The sequence below is a fragment of the Osmerus eperlanus genome, chromosome 20 (assembly GCF_963692335.1).
Source record: "Osmerus eperlanus chromosome 20, fOsmEpe2.1, whole genome shotgun sequence".
NCBI classification, from domain to species: domain Eukaryota; kingdom Metazoa; phylum Chordata; class Actinopteri; order Osmeriformes; family Osmeridae; genus Osmerus; species Osmerus eperlanus.
Window position 1 is genome coordinate 1,178,575 of NC_085037.1, and position 21,915 is coordinate 1,200,489.

The window sequence follows — 21,915 nt, forward strand, 5'->3', positions numbered from 1 at the left end:
AATGGAAACCAAATTTATGAGACATTTTATGTGGTAATACTGTCATGGTGAATACTACTCACAAACATGTACATCTTAAGAAAAGGTTACACTGAAGATATGTACATATTCTACAATTGCACAACTCTGGAGCATGTTTTTTCGTTGTCACCTGGAGATTTCTTGATTTGCTTTCAGTCAAGTTTTTCTTATTCCACCTTAATTCTAGTGGATGTTTTAATTGTGTTTTATAAAATAAAAAATACAAATATCAAACGCTTGATCTTACTCTGAAGTGTGTCTGAAATGTTTTTGACCTCACTTTACTGAACATAACAGCAACTGTAGGCCTATAAGAAATAACATTAAAATGACTTCACTAATGGCCAATCACCAGAATTGCGTCACGTACAGTATCACTTGCAAATACTTTGATGGGGGCTACTTAATTTGTCTCACTGACAACAGTAGATCGTTTTAAACTACAAATTAAAGGGGACGCTATTAGTCATTTGACAATTTTAACATACCAATGTAAACAGTCCCAATAATAGTGACCACGGCAAGTTACTACTGTACCTCGTTGGACTGCTAGATCTTAGTTTTTCCTTGTCCTGAGGCGCCATCTATCTGTCGGAGAGGGAAAAACACAAACAAGGGCAGAAACATGGCAGCCACCACAAGACTCATATCAAGGTTGGCGGTTGTCACGGGTTAGTCTCCTGTTATTCCGTCTCTTTATGAATTTACGTGCAACAAGGCATGTCTGAGGTAGGTAGCTAAATAGATTTGCGAGTGTGAAGAGGTTGTGGGGGAACTACTTAAACGGTATGGACCACGATCTGCGTCAATAAAGCAGTGAAACAGGATCTGATTACATCAAGTGGGACATCGCTATATCCGATGTAGCCTACTACTTGCATTCAATTGTACACGAAGGAAAATGGTCTTACCATTGCACACCTAAATCCTACTTTTGTTGTATCTCGGGAAGTAGAACAGTGCTGGCTGTTATGTTTAGCAAATTAAGTGTATTTCCGTATGTCCAAACTCCTAATTTATGTCCACATATGGGATATTAGGCTACACATAATAATTAGAGGAAATGAACAAAAAGCTTTAATATGCAACAATTGTTAACTCCCTAAGCCTCTTATCAATCATTTGCCTCAATCAATCATTTGCATGCCTACATGTAACACACCACAGACCAAGGAGAGTGTACCAAAATGCCTGTTGCTGTGGAGCCTGACCCTTCACCCCCTTGCATGTCTCATTCTGTCCAGGAGGGGGCAGTGGGATTGGCCGAGCTGTCTGTCAACGACTCGCATCCGAGGGCGCCACCGTGGTGGTCGCTGACCTTAACGAGGATTCGGCCAATCAGACTCTGGGAATCCTGACCCATGACCTCAAAGGTCAAGACCACATGGCGGCAGCCGTGGATGTGTCGTCGAAGGAGAGCGTGGAGAAACTTGTCACTAGCATACAGGTCAGACCCACATACACACAACATCTACATTTTTCGACTATATTGAAGCTATATATATCATGTAAATCTTTCTCTCATACACACTCAAACACTTGGCTTTTTCAAGATCCGCCATGAATGTAGGCAAGGTGGTAGCGGTCGGGGGAGGAGTAAAAAAAGTGTAGAAAATCAGACAGTCCGTCGCCAGCAAGTCGTTTCCCATCATGCAGATTGCTTGGCTTGGCGGAGGAGAGCAATTGCAGTGGCTGGCCCCGCCTCCTTGCTCTCGTGAGATGATCGCGTGTCACCGTGACAACCGGATGATTTCCTGATCTCAAACAAGCCTACTCGCAGAATGAACGCAGAATGAAAGATAGACCTACCCCTTGTGTTGGGACACACACAGCTGACTAGAGCCCCTCTCATTCCCCTCCTGCAGGGCCGGTACTTCCAGCCCCCCTCCGTGTGTGTCAACGCTGCAGGCATCACTCAGGACGACTTCCTGCTCAAGATGGAGGAGGCGGACTTTGACAAGGTCGTCCGGGTCAACCTCAAGGTAGCTCCGCCCCTGACCTCGGACCTCCACATTTAGGAGCCCACTCTCCCTGTTCTCCTTGCTCAACCCTGACATGAACCCATCGCAATGGACGTAAAGATGAACATGGACCCTGACTCTGGTTGTTTATTGTCTGTCTTACTGCCTTACTCCTTATCCTACCTCCTCTCTTCCTCCATCTCCTGTTTGGATCCTCCGTCTCCCCCTTTTCCCACCCCTCTCTGACGTTTTCCACGCGTCCTCTGTCCTCCTCCACTTCCTCCCTCCAGGGTAGCTTCCTCTTCACCCAGGCTGTGTCTAAGGCCCTGGTGGCCTGCGGAGCGCCCAAAGGCTCCATCATTACTGTGGGCAGCATCGTGGGCAAGGTGGGTGAGACAGACATCTTTACTGCTGGCGGAATCAAAATGAAGCCTACGTACCAAATCAATCTCTTAGCGATTGTTGAACTCTAGACAGAACATTGGTATCAAATTAACCTCTTTTCGAAGATGATTGACAGATGAATAAACAGTTGTTTTGATACCATGTGTAATACGGTATTGACTAAATGACTAAATGTAAATGTATTGACTGTGTCGATCGTGTTGTTGATTGTGTTGTTGATGCTGTGGTTTTGTCTGCCTGCTGTCCAGGTGGGTAATATCGGCCAGGCCAACTACTCTGCCTCCAAGGCAGGAGTGGAGGGCCTCACCAGGACTGCTGCCAAGGAACTGAGCAGGTGAGACCGCAGCCAACATCCCAGAGAGACACTTGTCTACAGCAAGGGGTGAGAGAGAGAAGAGGAGCTAGTAGGAGAGTGAGTGAGAGAGAGAGATCGCGATCCAACTGGAGATTGAAAGAAAGTCTGGAAAGAGTGAGACAAAGGCTTTGTTCACGCCTGGCATCACCATGATTCTAGGCCATTATTATTTGGCCTTGACTCCGAATATGGTCTGAGCGATCGGATCTCAATGCGTCCTCAATGCCAGGTGTGGACATTACAGGGTATGAGAGAGAGAGAAAGTAAGATAGGGAAGAAGATACTCACCACAGGGGAAAAGTTTGGAATACTGTCGAAACATTGCTGTTACGGAAAGAAATGGGTACTTTTTATCCACCAAAGTGACATTCGACTGATCACGATGTATCGTCAGGACGTTCATAACGTGATAAAGTACTGTTGCAATTAGAAACCAAACGTTTTCACTACTTCCCCTACGACTTCAAAGAGTTCTCCTCAAAATAATCCTCCACGTGCAGCAATGACAGCTTTGCGGATCCCTGGCATTCAAGCTGTTAGTTTGTTTGACCTCTCACCCCACTTCCTGTAGCACTTGCCTTATGTGGCTAGCTTGTTGGACACTTCTCACGCACCTTACAGTCAGCTGATCCCACAACATCTCAATGGGGTTAAGACCCTGCCAGCCAGTCCATCAGTCAGTACTGTACTCCTGACAATGTCTGCTTCTTTGCCCACTCTAGCCTATTAGTTTTTTCTGTTTTAAAAGTGGCATTGTCTTTGCTATTTCCCCTGTAAGGCCTGCACCCCTGACTCTTCTCTCTACTGTTGTACTTGAAACTGGTGGTGAGCAGGTAGAACTCAACGAAGCTGTCAGCTGAGGACATGTGAGATGTCTATTTTTAGACAACTAGAGACAGTGATGTACTTTCCTCTTGTGTAGTTGTACATCTAAGCCTTCCACATCTCCTTATGTTGTTTTGGGCAATTACAAGCATTGAATAGCTTTCATTCCTCAAAGCAATGATTGATGAGTTTCTAGAGAAAGCTTTTTCTTTTGAGCCCTTTTTGACCGAATATTGACCTTAAGATATGCCAATGTATTGAATACTGTGCCAACTCAAACACAAAAGACAATTTTAGGTTTAATTTAACAAACCAAGTAGCTTTCAGTTGTGTTTTATATAACGAGAAGTGATTTTATAGTACCAAAATTTCAAATTAGCATGACTACTAAGGATAAGGTGTTGGAGTGATGGCTGCTGGAAATGGGCCCTATCTTGATTTGATCAAAAATACATTTTCTTTCTAACAGTAAATAATAAATGTGCCAATATCTTTCCTCAAGAGCAGAATCCATACATGATTCCAAACTTTTGCCACCCAGTGTATATATATATGAATATATACAGAGAGGACAACGTTTTTAGAAAAGGGAGTAGTATAAGACTGTCTGACTTGCTGTGTGTGTGTGTGTGTGTGTGTGTGTGTGTGTGTGTGTGTGTGTGTGTGTGTGTGTGTGTGTGTGTGTGTGTGTGTGTGTGTGTGTGTGTGTGTAGGTTTGGGATCCGGTGTAACTGTGTCTTACCAGGGTTCATCTCCACTCCCATGACTGACAAGGTCCCAGAGAAGGTCATCAGTAAGGTGGGATCCAGCCTCACACCACCATACCTGGTTCATTACTGTTATATATGACCTATGCTAAATGTGCTGTGTGTGTGTGTGTGTGTGAAGATAACCTCCATGGTTCCATTGGGGAGGATGGGAGACCCTGCAGGTATAAATACCTCTACTGCGCTCCCAATATAGAACTGGTCACTACCCTGTTGTGTAACACCCATCCCCCACCCTGTCTAACTCCCTCCATCTCTATATCTCCATGTAGAGGTTGCTGATGTCTGTGCCTTCTTAGCCTCGGATGACTCTCGCTACATTACCGGTGTCAGTATTGAAGTAACAGGTGGGTGACTAGTAATGCCTAGGGATCAGGTTTGACTGGCAATGCCTTGAGATAATTTCACTCCCTATGTCTCAATACTCAAACTACCATTCAATATAGTATGCCAGAAAAATATTTTGTATGCCCCAATACATAGTATGTCCAATGCAGTACAGTATTCCAAGATGTCCTACTGTATCTGGTAGCATTTTGCAGTATGCGAGCCAGAATGCTTTCCTGGCTATTATGACCCACAATCCTCTGCACAGTGGACGATACACATCATCGAATGAACTATAGACATTACAAAGTAACAACAGCACAGCTCTGGATGCCCTGAATGCTGCCTGGTCAGCTTTGCGTTTCATTTTAATCTCCAAAGTAAAAGATGTAGCTCCAACCTAAAATAAATGTTACGTTACAATCTGTGATGGATGTATGAGCAAGAGGGTTGAAGTTCAAGGTGCAATGTTGTGACTAAGTAGTATGTCCCAATTGCATACATACAGTATGCAACAGAATGTACTTGCAACTGCAGTACCTAGCAACAAATAAGGAAAAAGTATGTTATTTGAGATGCAGGGACTGTGACCCCTACTCACTCCTGCCACAATCAGTTGATTTCCATTTGTCAACCCTAACACACGTGTCTCTTCAGGAGGACTTTTCATTGGCTGAGCTTTCCATCATCATGGACAATTATGGGCAGCTTCCTGTTGTGCCTTCAACTTCCGAACCGGGAATTCCAAATCTGAATTCTCAGAATCCTCACCACTTATTCAGCCAGGAGAGCTAATGTGCCTTGACCTGTAATTGTTCATCTTTAATAGTGATTCATTTGACATGAAGTCAAGTGGATCTGTACAGTGTACATTTAATTAACTTTGAAATATATAATGATTCGGAGCATAAATTCCCCTCTGAAAATAATCTGCCATGCTAAGCTAGATGAGGATGTTGGTCAGAGATGTAGATATAGATGCAAAGACACACACACACACACACAAAGGTGCAACACACTAAGAAGCTTGGCACGCAGACAGGATGCGCTGGCATGTGGTTTAATCAAAGACTTTGAACAGAAAGACATCAACAAGCCAAGAATGGATCCAAGACAGTGGAGCTACAGTACACCAAAGCAACTGAAGTCTAAGAGGACAAAACGACAGTGTAGGGGAGGAGGGAGAAAGGCAGGGAGCGAGGGAAGGACATTTTCACTGACATATCTATTGTGATGTTGAGGTGATTTATAGTGGATATAATCAATAATGACTTCTGAATGACACACACCTGGTTTTAAGGGCGCGACTGTTCACACAGGCGGATGAAGCCTTGTGAGTGATGATGTCATTCTGGAACAGGAACTAGGAAATGAAATAAAAAAACACTGGCTTAAAAGTAACCCTAGGCAACATGCATTGCCAGCCAGCCAGTCAAGAGAGAGTGAAAATGGGGAAGGGACTTGGAAGAAAAACAAGGGAGTCAAGCAGCTCTTTTAAAAAGATTATATATTACAGAAACAAAAAAATTAAAAAAAAAATTACTTACACACATTATAAAATAATACTTTTTCTCTTTTCAGCACCATTATTTAGTTGAAACATCTGTTTGTCTTCAACAAACCCTTAAGTCAATGTGACTGTCTTCAGAGAATGACAAAGACAATCTTTAATTAAAAATAATTCAACCTCTGCTTTTTGTTTTAGGTTACCCCCCTTTTCTGCTATATCAAAAGACAAACAGTAAAAACAATTACACCACATAACCCATAATTATATTAGCCCATAGCCACATCGGACTTCGAAACAATATGTTTGTTATCTGTTTCCCTTTGTGGTTGATAAACTAGCTTCCCCTCAAGCTAGCTGTCTCCTGCTAACTGTCCTCTCCTCTCTCTACAAGAAGAACCAGGTGTTGGAGAGAAGTCCACTGTTCACTAAACTCTGAACCTTCTCAAGCCCTTAAATCCCCCAGCCCAGAACCACAGATGAATAAACTATACCTGGAGCCAATGATTCTTTTGAAACCTAACCCAGACCAGGCCAGCCTTACTTACAGCCTAGCTTACCCAAAGTGTGTTCAAACCAAGCCCCAGCCCAGCTTACCCCAGGCTAGTGCCACCCAGCCAAGCCCTGTCCAACAGTGACAAAGAGATATGAAAGATCATGACGAGTCACCATTTAATCATAACGGAAGCAAACGCAACAGAACAGTACAGTTGATGATCTCTGAAGGGTTACAACGAAATATGGCCACAAGTTCTTTGGTTGTTGTCACAGAAAGTGTTTCCTTACCTAGCCTGTAACTTGCATAGACCAATGAGGCGTGTACAGATAACTCAGCTCATAGTGTTTTTGGTTTTAATACGCATTTAATCGTTCTCATGACCGTCAATGTGATAACTACAGGAAATAAATAAAAAATGAAATACCACATTTGACTGGAGTATTTGGTTGTTTTTGTTTTTCCTTATATAGCACCTTGTTTTTTTAATAAATACATTAGAATATCACCATCTCTGTACAAATGGATTGTAACGCACATTTCCAGTATGGGAACGTGGCCACATCATCAGTATGTGATTGTGAAAAAGACTAAAGGAAACAATTTCTCTGTAGTAATAACACCAAGTTTCAGTATAAGTAGCTCCTTTTGAAAGCCTGCATTTATTGGCTGAAGATAATGTTTTAGTTTTGCGGCAACTATGAAACTCATACATATTTAACCACCTGATAATTGTTTTCCGTGCTTGAAAAAAGGTAAAAACAAAAAAATAAGTAAATACTGGACTGGTTTCCATGGCATTATTGTTGTGGCCAATCAGAGCTGATCTTTCTACTATACTTCCTGTTTCTGTTTAAGACAGTTTTGTAACATTTATAAAATACATGAGATCCTACGAGCTTCACGGTCGCCACGGAAATGCGGTAGTTACCCATATACACCTGGATGAGGTGGAGACCCAGGTCATCTCTAAGTTACCTTGGGACAGGAAGTGAGGCACAGGAAGGGGCAGGGCTCGACTAGGGACATGTACAGGTGTGAAGGGTGCGGGGGCTGGGTGAGGGCAGACAGAGGAGGTAGAATGGGTGAGACGAGTGGAGAGAGAGCGAGAGACAGCGGGGAGAAGCAAGGGGGGGGGGGGTGGCGGGGGCGTGGGGGGGGGGTGGGGGCAGGGGGCAGGTACGGTAGTTTGTCGGCGCCTAAGGCCGTCTTATCGCTGTAGAAGAACACAGTTTTATTCTGCTTGAGGTTCCGAACTCGAGCTCTGTCGTCTCACGGTCGATCTTCTGCGGTTCTCCTTGGTCGCGAGAGTTTGTGTTTGTGTTGTTCTAATTGGCTCTTCTTCTCCTCTTCACGTCCGTCGCTCTGTTGGGAGGTGTTTTGCTCCCTCGGCATGTACTTGAGTGAGTGCATGTCGATCTCACAACAGCATCTGTGTGTATGTGTTTGTGTATGTGTGTGAGTGTGAAGTCATCAATTTAATTTACATATTATCGGCCATGTATTCTCTATGTGTGTCTTTAAGTGCATGAGTGTGTGTGCGTGCGTGTGCGTGTGTCAGACTGTGAATGTCCGAGTCAGTGTCAGTGTATGTGTATCTTTCTAATGTGTCTGTGTGTCTCTTTCTGTTTTAGTTTTAGCCCTGGAAACACACAGGTCCCACTTCAAAGCCAAACTTCTGGTTGCTCTCCCCAAAGTCTGTGATCTTGATGTCCAGTAGGGGGAGTTGCTCCACCTGTGGTGTGTTCACCTCCAGAACTGTCCTGTCGAGCCCTTTACCATACTGGAGACACAGAGACACAAACGTACGGAGTCTTGAGACACAGGCTGATTAAATGATTATAGATGATATGCTTCAGGTCAAACATAGACACAGGCTGAATAAACGATTAAGCTTCAGGTCTACAGACTGTATTCAGTGATTTCCACGGACGTTTGTGCTTCGCACAGATGTTCTAACTTCAGATCCGAGCTAACTAAAGGTGTATTTGTCGCCTGCTTGTCTGTCTGTCTGTCCGTCTGTCTGTCTATCTGTCTGTCTGTCCGTCTGTCCGTCAATTTTGAGCTTCCCACCAAGGTACTCACAGAGCATCCGTCCACGAGAGCCTTGATGTAGGGGCTGGTCTCGTAGCTGAGCTCCTCCTCGTTGGCGCCCTGGAGGTGGAGCGCCCTCTTGTGGTTGTTCTTGGCGGTGCCGTCGACCCAGGCCACGGAGCGCTGGCAGTGGTAGGTGAGGTTCTGGCGGGCCTGGACGCTCAGCAGGCGCAGGAAGCCGAGCTGCACCACGCCGACGGGCTCACCGTTGGAGTCCACGTAGGAGAGCTGGGGGGGGGGGGAGGAGGTTAGAGAGAGGCCCGGAGAAGAAGAGGACAAGAGGAGGAAGAGAGGAAAGGAGAGGAATAGAGGAGGAGAAGATGAAAGGAGAGGGGAGGGGATTGGAGGAGGCGAGGGAGAAAAAAGAAATGAGAGAAAAGAGGAAGGTGTGGAGAGAGAAGAAGGAGAGGAAGAGTAGAGGAGAAGAGAAGACGAGGAGTTGATGAATGTTCCACGGTTAGTGGAAAGGAATGTCCAGAGAAAGCTGCAATGTTGTGAACCCCATGTACTAACCTTGCTGCCTGTGGCAAACTGACTGTACCAGGAGCCTGGAGTCTCCTTGATCCACGAATTCATCTTCACCTGCCAAACACAGGGTCACGTGTACAACTCAACACTGCATTTCGTATTTATCAAAAGCCACAATTCACATCTTGTAGAATTATTCTATTCAAATAAAGCACATTGAATCTATATATGTAAGAGCTTACATTTTTCAAGACTTCAAGAATGATTGAGACTGGAGTTGCTTCTTACTGTGTTGACGTTCTTGCTGGGGTACAGGCAGGTCTCCCCTCCCGCGGTGAAGTTACAGAAGACCTTGAAGGAGTCTCGGGAGCAGCCCTGGTTGGGGTCGATCCAGTACTCTCCTGTAGGGGGAGCCAGAGAGACATACTCAGGTGCTGGTCCTGCCCTCCATCCCTGTCTTATTCCTTCACTCTTCCCTCCCCTCCTCCCATCCTACCATCTGGCTTGTCTGGCTGACTGAGTCTGAGGTCCTGGCAGGTGCGTGCAGGGCTCTCCTGGGTGCCCAGGGGGAACCTCATGGTCTCGATCTCCTGGCGGAGGGAGTTGAGCGAGCCGTAGATCTCCTCCATGCCCTCCGTGCCCGTCAGGAAGTCTTTGCCCGTGGCGTCGGCCGCGCCGGCCTCGGCATCGGACTCGGCGAGCATCTTGGAGGCATCGATGGAGCGCTTGGACTTCTTGGGGATCTGGATGGGGAGTGGCTGGATGACGTCGCCTGGGGGGCCCTGATTGGACGAGGAAGGGGTGGAGGGGGAGGGGTTCAGAGGTCGCGATGAACTCTGTGGTGTCAGGTATGATGACTGTGGTGACAGGATCTGCTTCTGTCAGTTTTGCAACTGGAGGAGGAGAGGAGAGGTACTCACAGGAGCTCCAGCAGGTCCTTGGACTCCCTTCTCTCCCTTGGGACCAGCGCCACCCTGGAACACAAGCAGAGGACACACTTCAGAATGACCTTTAGTGATGCAGGATATCAAGTCTTGTGACTACACCATGGAGCAGGTGGTAATGGTGGGAAAAGTAGTTTACGGTGGGCACTTGTCTTTATGAGGCAGCTACACTCTGAGAGCAGAAACAGCTGAGGTTTACTTACGCTTGCACCCTTGGCTCCTTTGATACCTTGAGGTCCCTGTTGAGAAGAGAAGGTGTGTTACTGGTCAACATCAACCAAGGAACTGTAATACACCCACACAGGAAGTGTAAAATAATAGAAGATCTATTCTTCAGTACACTGTTAAATTATATAGAACGCCATCTCTAAGGTTGACAAGGCTGGTACCGTGGGATGAGGAGGGGATGAGGGAGGAGGATATGGTGGTGGTGGGGGTGGAGTTACTCACAGGCAAACCAGCAGGACCAGCAGGTCCCAGAGGACCAGTTCCACCAGGCATACCCTGAAACACACCATCACAGGTTAGAAACACCACTCTGAAACACACCATCACAGGTTAGAAACACCACTCTGAAACACACCATCACAGGTTAGAAACACCACTCTGAAACACACCATCACAGGTTAGAAACACCACTCTGAAACACACCATCACAGGTTAGAAACACCACTCTGAAACACACCATCACAGGTTAGAAACACCACCCAAAACACAGCATTAATTAGGTTAGGTTAGACTTCTAGGCCAACAACCCTGAAATATTCAAATGTCCATAGATGCTGTTTAAGAGACAGGTCCAGAGGCAGGTGTCCAGGTGTGACTCACAGTTTCTCCCTTGGATCCAAAGGTTCCCTGAGGCCCTGGCAGGCCCCGGTCTCCCTTCTCTCCCTGCTCTCCCGGGGGCCCGATCAGCCCGATGAGACCAGGGTGGCCCTTCTCTCCCTTGGAGCCGCCATCTCCACGAAGCCCTGGTAGACCGGGGGGACCCTGGAGGAGAGGAGCGTACTGTTACAGCTCTCAACATAACCAACACAGGGATTCAGGAATCACTAACTTGGCTGGTACAACGTTAAGGGTGAATAGAGAAAAGAACAATCTAGAATAGCAGAGTTGATCTCACCAGGGGTCCTGGAGGTCCCTTCTGTCCTGCAGGACCCGGAGATCCTTGCTCACCCTGGAAGAGATGATGAGTCATAGGTTAGAAACATCAGTGGTAATAGGAATTGACATGGGTGTGAGAGGGTATACAAGTGTAGGGGGTTTAGCTAGGGTCAAGGGAAGAGTAAGGGTAACAGTTGTGGCTCAGGGGTCAAGGGTCAGGGCTCAGGCCCTCTCTCTCACCACTGATCCAGGAAGGCCTCTCAGACCCTCAGTTCCTGGTTTGCCTGGCTGACCCTGAGGTCCGACTGGTCCTGTCTTCCCTGCGGGGCCAACGGCACCTGGGTCTCCCTGGGGAAGGAGAGCGATAGAAAGACAGATGGAGGGGGGAAAGAGAGGGAGAAATAGAGAATGTGTGAGAGAAAGAAAGACAGAGAGAAAGAAAGACAAAATGAGAGAGAGAGAGAGAGAGAGAGAGATAGAGAGAGAGAGAGAGAGAGAGAGAGAGAGAGAGAGAGAGAGAGAGAGAGAGAGAGAGAAAGAAAGAAAGAAAGAAAGAGAGAATAGTCAGATGTAACAGAGCTCTATGATGAGGTGTGATGAGGCTTGGCCCTATCAGATAAGGATGTCCATGAGGTCTAACAGCATCTGCTAGATCCTGGCGACCTTAGCTAGATTTCTTACATTTGCAACACTGCACGTACATCAACAACATCAATTGACTAATCGATCATATTGTGGCTCAGTGTGGTTCAGGGGAATGACATCATCAATGGGACCTCCTACCTTGGTTCCCTTCTCTCCCTGCCGTCCCTCTGGTCCTCTCGTTCCAGCCAGACCCTGGTGACGGAAAAACAAGAGATAAGGTAAGTCATTCCCAGGTAGTCATTACAGTATTGCTGGGTCACTCTCCTACACTCATGTAGGAGTGACCGTGTGTGTCAGCGAGGTGAGGGCTGAGGTCTTACCCTCTTCCCAGGAGGGCCGGGGGGGCCGTTCTCACCAGTAGGTCCAGGAGAGCCCTGTGGGAGAGAACGTGGTTAGAGTCTTCATAGAGGAACAACTTGGAGAACATGGTTAAGGTCTTACTTTGAGGAACTACCATGAGAACATGGTTAAGGTCTTACTTTGAGGAACTACAATGAAAACATGCTTACGGTCTTACTTTGAGGAACTACCATGAGAACATGGTTAAGGTCTTACTTTGAGGAACTACCATGAGAACATGGTTAAGGTCTTACTTTGAGGAACTACCATGAGAACATGGTTAAGGTCTTACTTTGAGGAACTACCATGAGAACATGCTTAAGGTCTTACTTTGAGGAACTACCATGAGAACATGCTTACGGTCTTACTTTGAGGAACTACCATGAGAACATGATTAAGGTCTTCATCGAAGAACACCTTGGACAATCTGGGTACGGTCTTACTTTGAGGAACAATTCTGAGAACATGCTTAAGGTCTTCATGTCACAACAACAGGTTAGTTACTGTAACAGGTTAGTTACTGTAACAGGTTAGTTACTGTAACAGGTTAGTTACTGTAACAGGTTAGTTACTGTAACAGGTTAGTTACTGTAACAGGTTAGTTACTGTAACAGGTTAGTTACTGTAACAGGTTAGTTACTGTAACAGGTTTGGAGTACTCACAGCTTGTCCTTGTTCACCGTCCTCTCCTCTCTCTCCCTTCGCTCCATCTTGACCCTGAGGAGAAGAAAGTAACAGTGTTGTAACATATACAAGACAGGAAGTCAATCATACAAAACAGGAAGTAACCCACACGAGACAGGAAGTTACTCATATGAGACAGGAAGTGACATAGAGAAGAGAGGGGGATTCACAAAAAGTGAATGACACAGCAGCAGCATTATACTGATGATACTCACTCTGGGGCCCAGTTCACCAGGGGGACCAGGATCGCCAGGGAAACCAACAGGGCCCTGAGGAAAAGAAAACAATGTAGAGTTACAGTACAATTTATCTGTGTGTTGTGTGTGAATGTTGTGTGTGTGTGTGTGTGCAAGACGTACAGGGTTTCCTTTAGGTCCATCATCTCCTGGAGGTCCTCTTCCACCTGCTGGTCCAGCAGTGCCTGGCTGTCCCGACTCTCCCTTGTCACCGCGTTCTCCGCGAGGGCCCTGCCATTGGACAACATGTCTGTCAATCACTCAGGAAACGATGCATCGTAATGCAGAAAAACCACAGCCCACAATGATATCCGTAGACCCAAACTAGGGGCTGTGTTATTGGACAACAGCTCTGTCAGTCACTCAGGCAAGAACACGTAATGTTACTGTGCTATAGTGAAGTACAAAGAGCCTGATCAACACATATATCGAGACAAGATAATGAATCAGGAAGTCTGAAAAGAGGATATGAGGTGGGAGGTAGTCCGAGGGTCTCACCTTCTTTCCTGGCTCTCCTCCGATTCCAGGGGGTCCACCCTCACCAGGCTCTCCCTGTGGACACAGTTCAGCTCATTCAGTTCATGCTAGCAACATGCTAACAGAATGCTAACAACAGAATGACATCACTCTAAAAGCATGGTAATAACATGCTAAGATGTAATAATACCTACTAACAGTTCAAAATCATCTTAAATACATTATAAGATTGAATATAAATATACACTTAATCAATCAATCTGATAATGATCAATCAATATGTGAATCTTCCATACCTTCTCTCCGAGGTTACCAGGGTTACCAAGACCACCAGGAGGACCTTGAGGACCCTGAGTGAGATCAAACATTATCAATAAGATATAAAACACTATCTTACCACCAACATAATCAATATGACGGAAAAAGATAATACATCGATCACTATCGAACAATATACCTATACCTATATAACCGATACGATGGACAAAGATATGGTATTATTAACTTTTCCTACGATCATTTCAAAATCCTTTTACTGTTTTACTGATCCTCTAAGTGTGGGGATGAATAGGTGTGTGTGGATGGTGAGTGACAGGAAATAGATAACAGGAAGTGGACAACAGAAAGTCCCTGGTCAGATCAGTACTCACATCGGCACCGCTGGGGCCAGCAGGGCCACGGGGTCCAGGGGGCCCGGGAGGACCCTGGAAACACACACACATAGTACGGTTACGTTTTCATATAACATCATATATCACATCATTTCAGCAAAAACATATTCAATTCACTCATCACAGTATGACTTTTCCATAGAGATACAGGTGTCAATATAAATAAACATATTATGCTGTCTACAGGTGTGATATACTGTATTTTGGTGTGGATCACTCACCATGGGTCCAACGTCTCCTGTCTCTCCCTTCTCTCCTGAGGGTCCAGGCAGTCCCTACAGAGACACACTCTGGGTTAGACCAGCTGTGGACCTGCCACATGATGCTATAGACCTGCTCCTGGAGGAAGTGTGTGTAAATCATATCAGCCATCTTGGAATGGCTTGCCGTAATTGCAGGAAGACACACACCACTGTCCAGAATCAAGTGTGAGGGATTTGGTTTGGGGCTCAATCTGTAGGGTCAGTGTAAAGGTAGCAGTCTATAGACCTCAGTATGTAGGGGCCAGCCTATAAGGGTTAGTCTATTGGGGCCTATAGGGGTCAGTCTATAGGGGTCCGTCTGTCCTACCTGCAGTCCGATAGGACCGGGGGCTCCAGGGAATCCTCTCGTTCCTTCATCTCCCTTGGCCCCGAACGGCCCCTGCTGTCCCCTGGCTCCTGTCTCACCATCAGCTCCCTGGAGGCCAGCAAAGATGGAGGGATGAGGTAAAAGACCAAATTAAATGTAAAGAAACATCCAAAAAACTAGATGGGAATGTTATTGAATAGAGATAGTGATTTCCAATTGGTGCCACAAAAGTTGGACAATACGGTCTGGTGTCAGACAATGACAATCAGTATCAAATATCAATGATATGGGTCATTCTTCAGGGATTGTTAACTTACAGCGGCACCAGGCTGACCCAATGGACCCATAGGCCCTGGAGGACCAGGAGGCCCCTGTCAACAAACAAACAAACAAAGATCAACTGTCAACCCTCCGGTCAGGTCAAAAGTATTGTGATACTTCAGATGCAGGGGGAACTAGAGACTGAAGGCTGTGATTCCAGCTGTGTTATTGGTAGTTGTGCTGTGATGTCACTCACGTGCTCTCCCTTGTCACCCTTTCCTCCCTTCTGGCCGTGCTCTCCAACCTCTCCCTGTAAACAACAACACACAGCCATGGTCACAACACACACCACAGCAGACACAACCATGGGCAAACTCTGGATGGATGGAGAGATGGATGGATGGATGGAAAGATGGAGGGATGGATGAATTCATGGATGGATTCATGATGATGGATGGATAGATGGTGGTTACTGACCTTGTCTCCGTCCTCTCCGGGAACCCCTGGAGATCCAGCAGGACCAGGCAGACCCACTGGGCCTTGGACCCCATCACGACCCGCTGGCCCAATCGGTCCTTTCTCTCCCTGGGGGAGGGGAGGAGGAGAGAGAGAGAGAGAGAGAGAGAGAGAGAGAGAGAGAGAGAGAGGAGATGAACAGAGGAGATAGAGAAAGAAGAGGAGGGGTAAAACAGCAGCTTTAACATTGGATAGACCCTCACTGCATCCCAACACCATGCTGATGAAGCAGCAGTACTCACGGGTACTCCCTTCTCGCCAGCGTTTCCAGGGGGCCCCTGGGGGCCTGGTCTTCCTGGGGGGCCCACAGGGCCGGCTGTGCCAGCCTGGCCTCTCTCCCCTGGGGATCCCTGTTCAGGAAGGGGGGGGGGCAGGTTACTGACAAGAACATGGGATCTTCCCTAGAGTCGATGTGCTTGGTATGGTCACTAAAACTGGTTTCAGAATTGAGTTGATTAGTTACATTTTCATGTTTTAATGGTAGGTAAGATCTTGCTTTCGAGGTGAGGGTTTAACTCGATTTTGACGTACTGATCTGCTGTTTGTAAATAATGTAACTTAAGTAAATCAGCAAAGTCAACAATGTCTGAGACTTACAGCTGGCCCAGGAGGCCCTGCAGGGCCTTCACTTCCTTTCAGTCCACCGCCTCCCTGTGAACAGACATACAGGAGATATAACACTGCATACGAATGACATAGGCATACAAAACCCTTCAGTGCATAGGATCAATAACCCTAACCTTCCCTGTGAACAGACATACAGGAGCTATAGCACTGCATACAAATGACATCCATAGGAAGTAAGAAAATGTTAATACCAATATAACGCTTCATACACATGGATTAGCCATACATAAGCCTACAGAACATAGCACCCATAGGTGTCAGGGTGTTACTGCAATAACAATGGATGTCTAATCGAATTTTGAGGACTTTTTTAGGCTAGTGACCCTTCCTTCAGAGAAGGAATCACCCCCCGTGAAATGAAGGCCAGCCCAGAGTGCCTCCTGCGCTGCTCACCGGGGTGCCAGGCAGTCCCCTCTCTCCAGGGAAGCCTCTCAAGCCTGGGGGGCCGTCCTTGCCAGGGCCTCCGGGGGGACCAGGGTCTCCCTTGGTGCCCTCCTTCCCTGAGGCTCCAGACAGACCCTGCTCTCCTGGGGGGCCTGGGGGCCCGGGGTGGCCGCGCTCGCCCAGGGGCCCAGTCTCACCTGAGGGACCCTGGATGACAGAGATGATGAAAAAACAAGAGAAAGATGAATCAACAGTAATGAGAGAGATGAGAGAAAAAGGAGAAAGAGATGAGAGAGAGATGAGAAAAAAACGGATGAAGGAGAGACCAGGTTGACACCAGAGGTCCAACCTACACCCTCCAGTTGAACCGTACGGTGGCGGACATGTCACCCAGGTATCTAGGTATCTCACCTGGGGTCCTACCACTCCAGGAGGACCTGGTGGTCCAGTCTTGCCTTGGAAACCCTGCAGAGGAGGCCACAGGGAGTCTTAGTGAGGTACTGTACATTAGGATCATTGGTACTTGGTAGGTTAGGGGGTTCAGACATGGAGGAAAACAGACGTACGACTTCTCCTCTCTGGCCGGGGTGTCCAGGCAGTCCATCCTTTCCTGGGGGGCCCTGGAGAGAGAGCGAGAGAGAGATGGAGAGAGAGCGAGAGAGAGGTAGAGGGAGATGAAGATAGAGAGAATGGGAGAAAGAGATTGGGAGAGAAAGAGTTCGAGGTTAGAAAAAATACAGCAAAGAAAATCAAGAATGATTGACTGATTCTTTGCAGTGATTCTTACTGGAGGTCCCTTTGGTCCGGGGAAACCGTTGGCACCTTGAGGTCCGGGGAGTCCCTGAAACACAGAACCATCAGAGGTCAGGGGTCAGACACAGGGAATAAACACAAGATCAACAAACAACACGTAAACAACAAGTAACCTACCCTCTCGCCTAGTGGACCTGAGGGGCCGTCGCTTCCTGATGTTCCCTAAACAAACAAACAAACAAAAATACGTAAATGATCAATTTAGAGGCCAAAGACCATCACACTTACATGAATGGATCAATAATATTATCTCTTTCAAATTCTACATCCAGTGCCATTTCTGAGAAACAAAAAACGTAATGTAAACTCCTTCTATTCCACGATCGTCATATTTATGTGTGACAGACGATTCAGTAAGTTGACGTGATGAGGTTACCTTGGCTCCTGATTTTCCCGTCGATCCTCTGGGCCCTCTCTGCCCCCTGGGGCCCTGTTGGAGAGAGACCACACTCAGTAAACACTCCCCTCTATCTATCCACCCATTCATCAATAAGGGTATCTATATGAAGTCTGTGATCCACTACAGGAGTGAAGTGACTGAAGTCTCAGCGGGTACAATGGATCACACAGACGTCAACACAGTGTGGATTGGCAATGATGTGTTTCGGTTTGTCATCTGACCATCGTCATAAGTAAACATGTCTGACAGTGGGGTGTGGATGAAGGAACGGATGAGGTCGATCTTTACCGTGGGTCCTCTTTGTCCTCGCGGTCCAGACTTTCCAATCAGACCCTGAGGAGACAAAACCCCAGTGAGACACGGACGTCCTCACTGTCTGTCTGTCTGTCCGGCAGACGGATCTCCTCGCTTGTCTCTAACGGACCATGGTTACAGACACATGGGGGACTCCCTTTACTCTCTGAAGGGATGTGCTCAGTGGGGTAGAAGATGTACTCGTTTTTCAGACTTGACAGTTTGGATGTTCTGATGTCACGTCGAGGATCTTGTTTTTAAAGGTGAGGATGGACTTTGTGTTATTGTTTGGAGCAGCAGTCTTACCCTCGCTCCCTTCTCGCCGTTGGAACCAGGGAATCCTGGGAAACCGAGGGATCCCTAGACAGATAACACACACTTTAGACAATATATGTGAATTCAATATAATAATAAACAAAATACAATATATGAATTGTATATGTAATGCAAATAAATAAACTTGATTTATTATGGGTACAGTCAATGCATACAGTCAAGTGAGTATATAGTCAGAATCACAAATCCACTCAAGACATTATCTGTCCAGGAAGAACATTATACCGTATATATTATACTGTCTATAGTCATTACCACAATTGTCAGCTTTGATGCCATGGTAACTGCGAATGGTTAACATAAAGTGTGTGTCTGTGAATGTTGTCTATGTTACCTTAGGTCCCAGTCTACCAGGGTAACCAGGAAGTCCAGGAACACCAAGTTTACCCTGGAATCAGATAAATCAATCAATCAATAAACATACCAACCAATAAAATAACCTGACAACTAATCAACCAACCAATCAGCTTACCAACCAACCAACCTTATATGCAATTTACATTTAGTCATTTAGCAGACGCTCTTATTTTCTAAGGGATCTTCTGGATTCAAAGAATTACCCTGTTATTAAATGTCAGTAAACTTCATGATTGAAGATCAGAACAGAATAGACCTCTGTCTTACCTTCTCTCCCACCAGGCCCAAGGGCCCCAGTTCACCAGGGGGGCCAACTCTACCCTTTGGCCCCTCAGGACCATCCTCTCCTCTGGGGCCAGGCACGCCACCCTCTCCCTGTCAGCAAACACACACATACCACACACACACACACACACACACACACACACACACACACAAAGACATTACTTATACACTCAATTACACAGATTAAAAACCATTGGAGTTTTAACTGTGATTGGATCGCTGCAAAAACACTGTTCTCCATATCTTACCCTCTCTCCCTTGGATCCAAAATCACCCTTGATTCCAGGGAAGCCATCTTCTCCCTTTAAAAAAAAGAAGAAAACGTTTGTTGTTTGTGCTTCCAGCTCCTGAAACCACCTATCTGTAGCCCATCTTATGTATGCCCCCTAGTGGTGATAAACGACACATACAGGTGGTCCAGGAGCAATTCATGACAATCTGACATTACCATGGCAACAATGCAACAAACGAGACAAGGCCACTTGTTCTGACGTCACTCACCTTCTCTCCCTTGTGACCCTTCAGACCACGGATACCTTGAGTTCCCTGTAGACAAGGAGCCAATCAGAAGCCAATCAGAAGCCAATCAACAGCAATCAACCAAATAACTAGTCATCATCAATTACTTTGAGCCGTCGTCAACCAATAATATGGTCCAGTTCAGACACTGCTACAAGACAGGATTAGATTGGGGTTTGAGACATTGGACCCACCTTGACTCCACGAGGGCCAGGATAGCCAATAGTTCCCTGGGGGCCGTTGGGCCCCTGGTTACCCTTGGTCCCAACTGGTCCCTCTTTTCCTGGATGACCCTGATAAAGAGAGAGAGACAGAGAGAGGGAGCGAGCGAGAGGGAGAGACAGGGAGAGAGAGAGGTGGAGGGAGAGAGAAAGAAAGAGAGAAAAGGAACGAGATAGATACACGCTCAATTCAACCATTACACTGGCGAAGTAAAGAATAAAGTCACAACAGGAGCCAGGGGTCAGAGGTCAGGGGTCAGGAGGAGTGAGGGGGTCAGACAGTGCTTACAGGGGGTCCATCAGCACCGGGCATCCCTGGCAGACCAGGCTTCCCTGTGGGCCCCTGCAGAGGAGAAACACACAACACACACCCAGCGTGAGCTCACATCTCTACAGGCGTCAGAACTACACCCCCCACATCCCCACACCCACGAGTCATAATCACCTTCTCTCCTGGAGGGCCGTGAGCCCCCTGGGGTCCGGGCATTCCCTGAGGAACACACACAAGATGGCAGACATGTAGGACATACCAGACACCGGATATGGTAGAATATACCACACATCAAATTTGGTATGATATACCGGACATCAGATATGTTAGGATATACTAGATATCAGATATGGTGGAATCTATTCATTGTGAGAGTGTGTCGCCTGGTGTGTGTGTTTGCGTGTGTTGTGAGAGTGTGTCTCCTGGTGTGTGTGTTGTGAGAGTATGTTTTCTGGTGTGTGTGTTTGTGTGTGTTGTGAGAGTGAGTTTCCTGGTGTGTGTGTTTGTGTGTGTTGTGAGAGTGAGTTTCCTGGTGTGTGTGTTTGTGTGTGTTGTGAGAGTGAGTTTCCTGGTGTGTGTGTTTGTGTGTGTTGTGAGAGTGAGTTTCCTGGTGTGTGTGTTTGTGTGTGTTGTGAGAGTGAGTTTCCTGGTGTGTGTGTGTTGTGAGAGTGTGTCTCCTGGTGTGTGTGTGTTGTGAGAGTGTGTCTCCTGGTGTGTGTGTGTTGTGAGAGTGAGTTTCCTGGTGTGTGTGTGTGTGTGTGTGTGCTGTGTGTCACCTGAGTTCCTGAAGTTCCCTGCTGGCCAGGGGGGCCTGGCTCTCCTTGGGGTCCCTGAGAGAGGAGGAGAGGAGAGGAGGAGGAAAATGGAGGAGAGGAGGATGAAAAGAGAGAGAGAGGAGAGAGGGGGGTGTGTGGAGGGAAAGGAGAGAGAAAAGGGGGATGAGATAAGAAAAAAAGAAAAGGGAGAGAGAGAAGGGAAAGAGAAGAGAGGCAGAGGAGATAGAAAGAGGGATGCAAGGGAAAGTAGAAACAAATATTGTGAAGATAACCATCTGTGTTGCAAAGCATTCAACCTTCTAAACCAGTCCAAAAGGGACCACAAGACAGAAGATTTTTCTGAAACTGCTACTAACCAGGTTTCCTTTAGGACCATGGGGACCATCGTTTCCACGCACACCCTGAAAGAAGTAAATAGAAATGATACAGAAGTAATCGAATAAAAACAGCAGGGGCCCTGCAGAGTGCAGCTCTCTGGCTAGTTGTTTTGTGGTGCTCTACTAGTATTTTAGGAGATGTTAAAGAAGTGGTTAAAGAAGGATGTGTATAGGATAACATACACCCAGGCAGTAAAGACGTGTTATATATATGTGTGACCATGGGGCGGTAATCTTGGGATTAAACTGGCATAGTTCAGCATGGTGATGGTGTAGCCCACTGTTTCAAGGGGGAAGTACCAGGTTCAAATTGTTATTCTGGTACAAACTGACCCTGTTCTAGATGGTTGAACAGCAGCACTATGGTTGCAGAAGCTCAGAGTGGTCAGTGTGGGGTCAGGGTTGGGGTGTGCGGGGGCTGGAAGTGTGGAGTTTATGAATTACACTCTGTATGAGTTTGAGCTTGACATGGCAGAAAGAGTTCTAAAGTGAATATGAGTGTGTGTGACTGTTGACTGTGTGGTGAGCTGGCTCAGCTGGAGTGTTCCCAGGATGTGTGAGTGTTTCTGTTTGGAATGGGCC

General features: G+C 46.6%; 2 protein-coding genes across 2 annotated transcripts in view; one reads left to right on the forward strand and one right to left on the reverse strand.

Annotated features, from left to right (window-relative positions):
• The first annotated feature begins 551 nt into the window (after positions 1 to 551).
• hsd17b8 (hydroxysteroid (17-beta) dehydrogenase 8) lies at positions 552 to 5,816 on the forward strand. Its single transcript, XM_062486680.1, has 9 exons — positions 552 to 692; positions 1,266 to 1,468; positions 1,887 to 2,003; positions 2,273 to 2,368; positions 2,636 to 2,721; positions 4,281 to 4,365; positions 4,456 to 4,498; positions 4,607 to 4,681; positions 5,319 to 5,816. The coding sequence occupies exons 1-9, from the start codon at positions 647 to 649 to the stop codon at positions 5,336 to 5,338; spliced, it is 771 nt and encodes a 256-aa protein (XP_062342664.1). The 5' UTR covers positions 552 to 646; the 3' UTR covers positions 5,339 to 5,816.
• col11a2 (collagen, type XI, alpha 2) overlaps positions 5,706 to 21,915 on the reverse strand; it is a 43,142-nt gene continuing 26,932 nt past the window's right edge. The window contains 43 exon segments of the mRNA XM_062446032.1: positions 5,706 to 8,447; positions 8,750 to 8,986; positions 9,272 to 9,340; positions 9,515 to 9,627; positions 9,723 to 10,008; positions 10,147 to 10,200; positions 10,374 to 10,409; positions 10,621 to 10,674; positions 10,999 to 11,160; positions 11,294 to 11,347; positions 11,515 to 11,622; positions 12,058 to 12,111; positions 12,240 to 12,293; positions 12,922 to 12,975; positions 13,158 to 13,211; positions 13,302 to 13,409; positions 13,677 to 13,730; positions 13,952 to 14,005; positions 14,306 to 14,359; positions 14,548 to 14,601; positions 14,897 to 15,004; positions 15,214 to 15,267; positions 15,414 to 15,467; positions 15,635 to 15,742; positions 15,916 to 16,023; positions 16,271 to 16,324; positions 16,694 to 16,891; positions 17,096 to 17,149; positions 17,251 to 17,304; positions 17,472 to 17,525; positions 17,615 to 17,659; positions 17,874 to 17,927; positions 18,186 to 18,230; positions 18,498 to 18,551; positions 18,862 to 18,915; positions 19,152 to 19,259; positions 19,418 to 19,471; positions 19,671 to 19,715; positions 19,883 to 19,981; positions 20,199 to 20,252; positions 20,355 to 20,399; positions 20,957 to 21,010; positions 21,313 to 21,357. Coding sequence (XP_062302016.1) covers positions 8,301 to 8,447; positions 8,750 to 8,986; positions 9,272 to 9,340; positions 9,515 to 9,627; positions 9,723 to 10,008; positions 10,147 to 10,200; positions 10,374 to 10,409; positions 10,621 to 10,674; positions 10,999 to 11,160; positions 11,294 to 11,347; positions 11,515 to 11,622; positions 12,058 to 12,111; positions 12,240 to 12,293; positions 12,922 to 12,975; positions 13,158 to 13,211; positions 13,302 to 13,409; positions 13,677 to 13,730; positions 13,952 to 14,005; positions 14,306 to 14,359; positions 14,548 to 14,601; positions 14,897 to 15,004; positions 15,214 to 15,267; positions 15,414 to 15,467; positions 15,635 to 15,742; positions 15,916 to 16,023; positions 16,271 to 16,324; positions 16,694 to 16,891; positions 17,096 to 17,149; positions 17,251 to 17,304; positions 17,472 to 17,525; positions 17,615 to 17,659; positions 17,874 to 17,927; positions 18,186 to 18,230; positions 18,498 to 18,551; positions 18,862 to 18,915; positions 19,152 to 19,259; positions 19,418 to 19,471; positions 19,671 to 19,715; positions 19,883 to 19,981; positions 20,199 to 20,252; positions 20,355 to 20,399; positions 20,957 to 21,010; positions 21,313 to 21,357 — 3,462 coding nt within the window. The 3' untranslated portion in view covers positions 5,706 to 8,300.

Bases quoted from the DNA above. Each gene is read 5' to 3' on its own strand.
- hsd17b8 (XM_062486680.1), top strand. From the start codon at position 647: ATGGCAGCCACCACAAGACTCATATCAAGGTTGGCGGTTGTCACGG. The intron at 4,366-4,455 runs GTGGGATCCAGC...GTGTGTGTGAAG, and splicing joins CAGAGAAGGTCATCAGTAAG to ATAACCTCCATGGTTCCATT. The intron at 4,682-5,318 runs GTGGGTGACTAG...GTGTCTCTTCAG, and splicing joins TGTCAGTATTGAAGTAACAG to GAGGACTTTTCATTGGCTGA.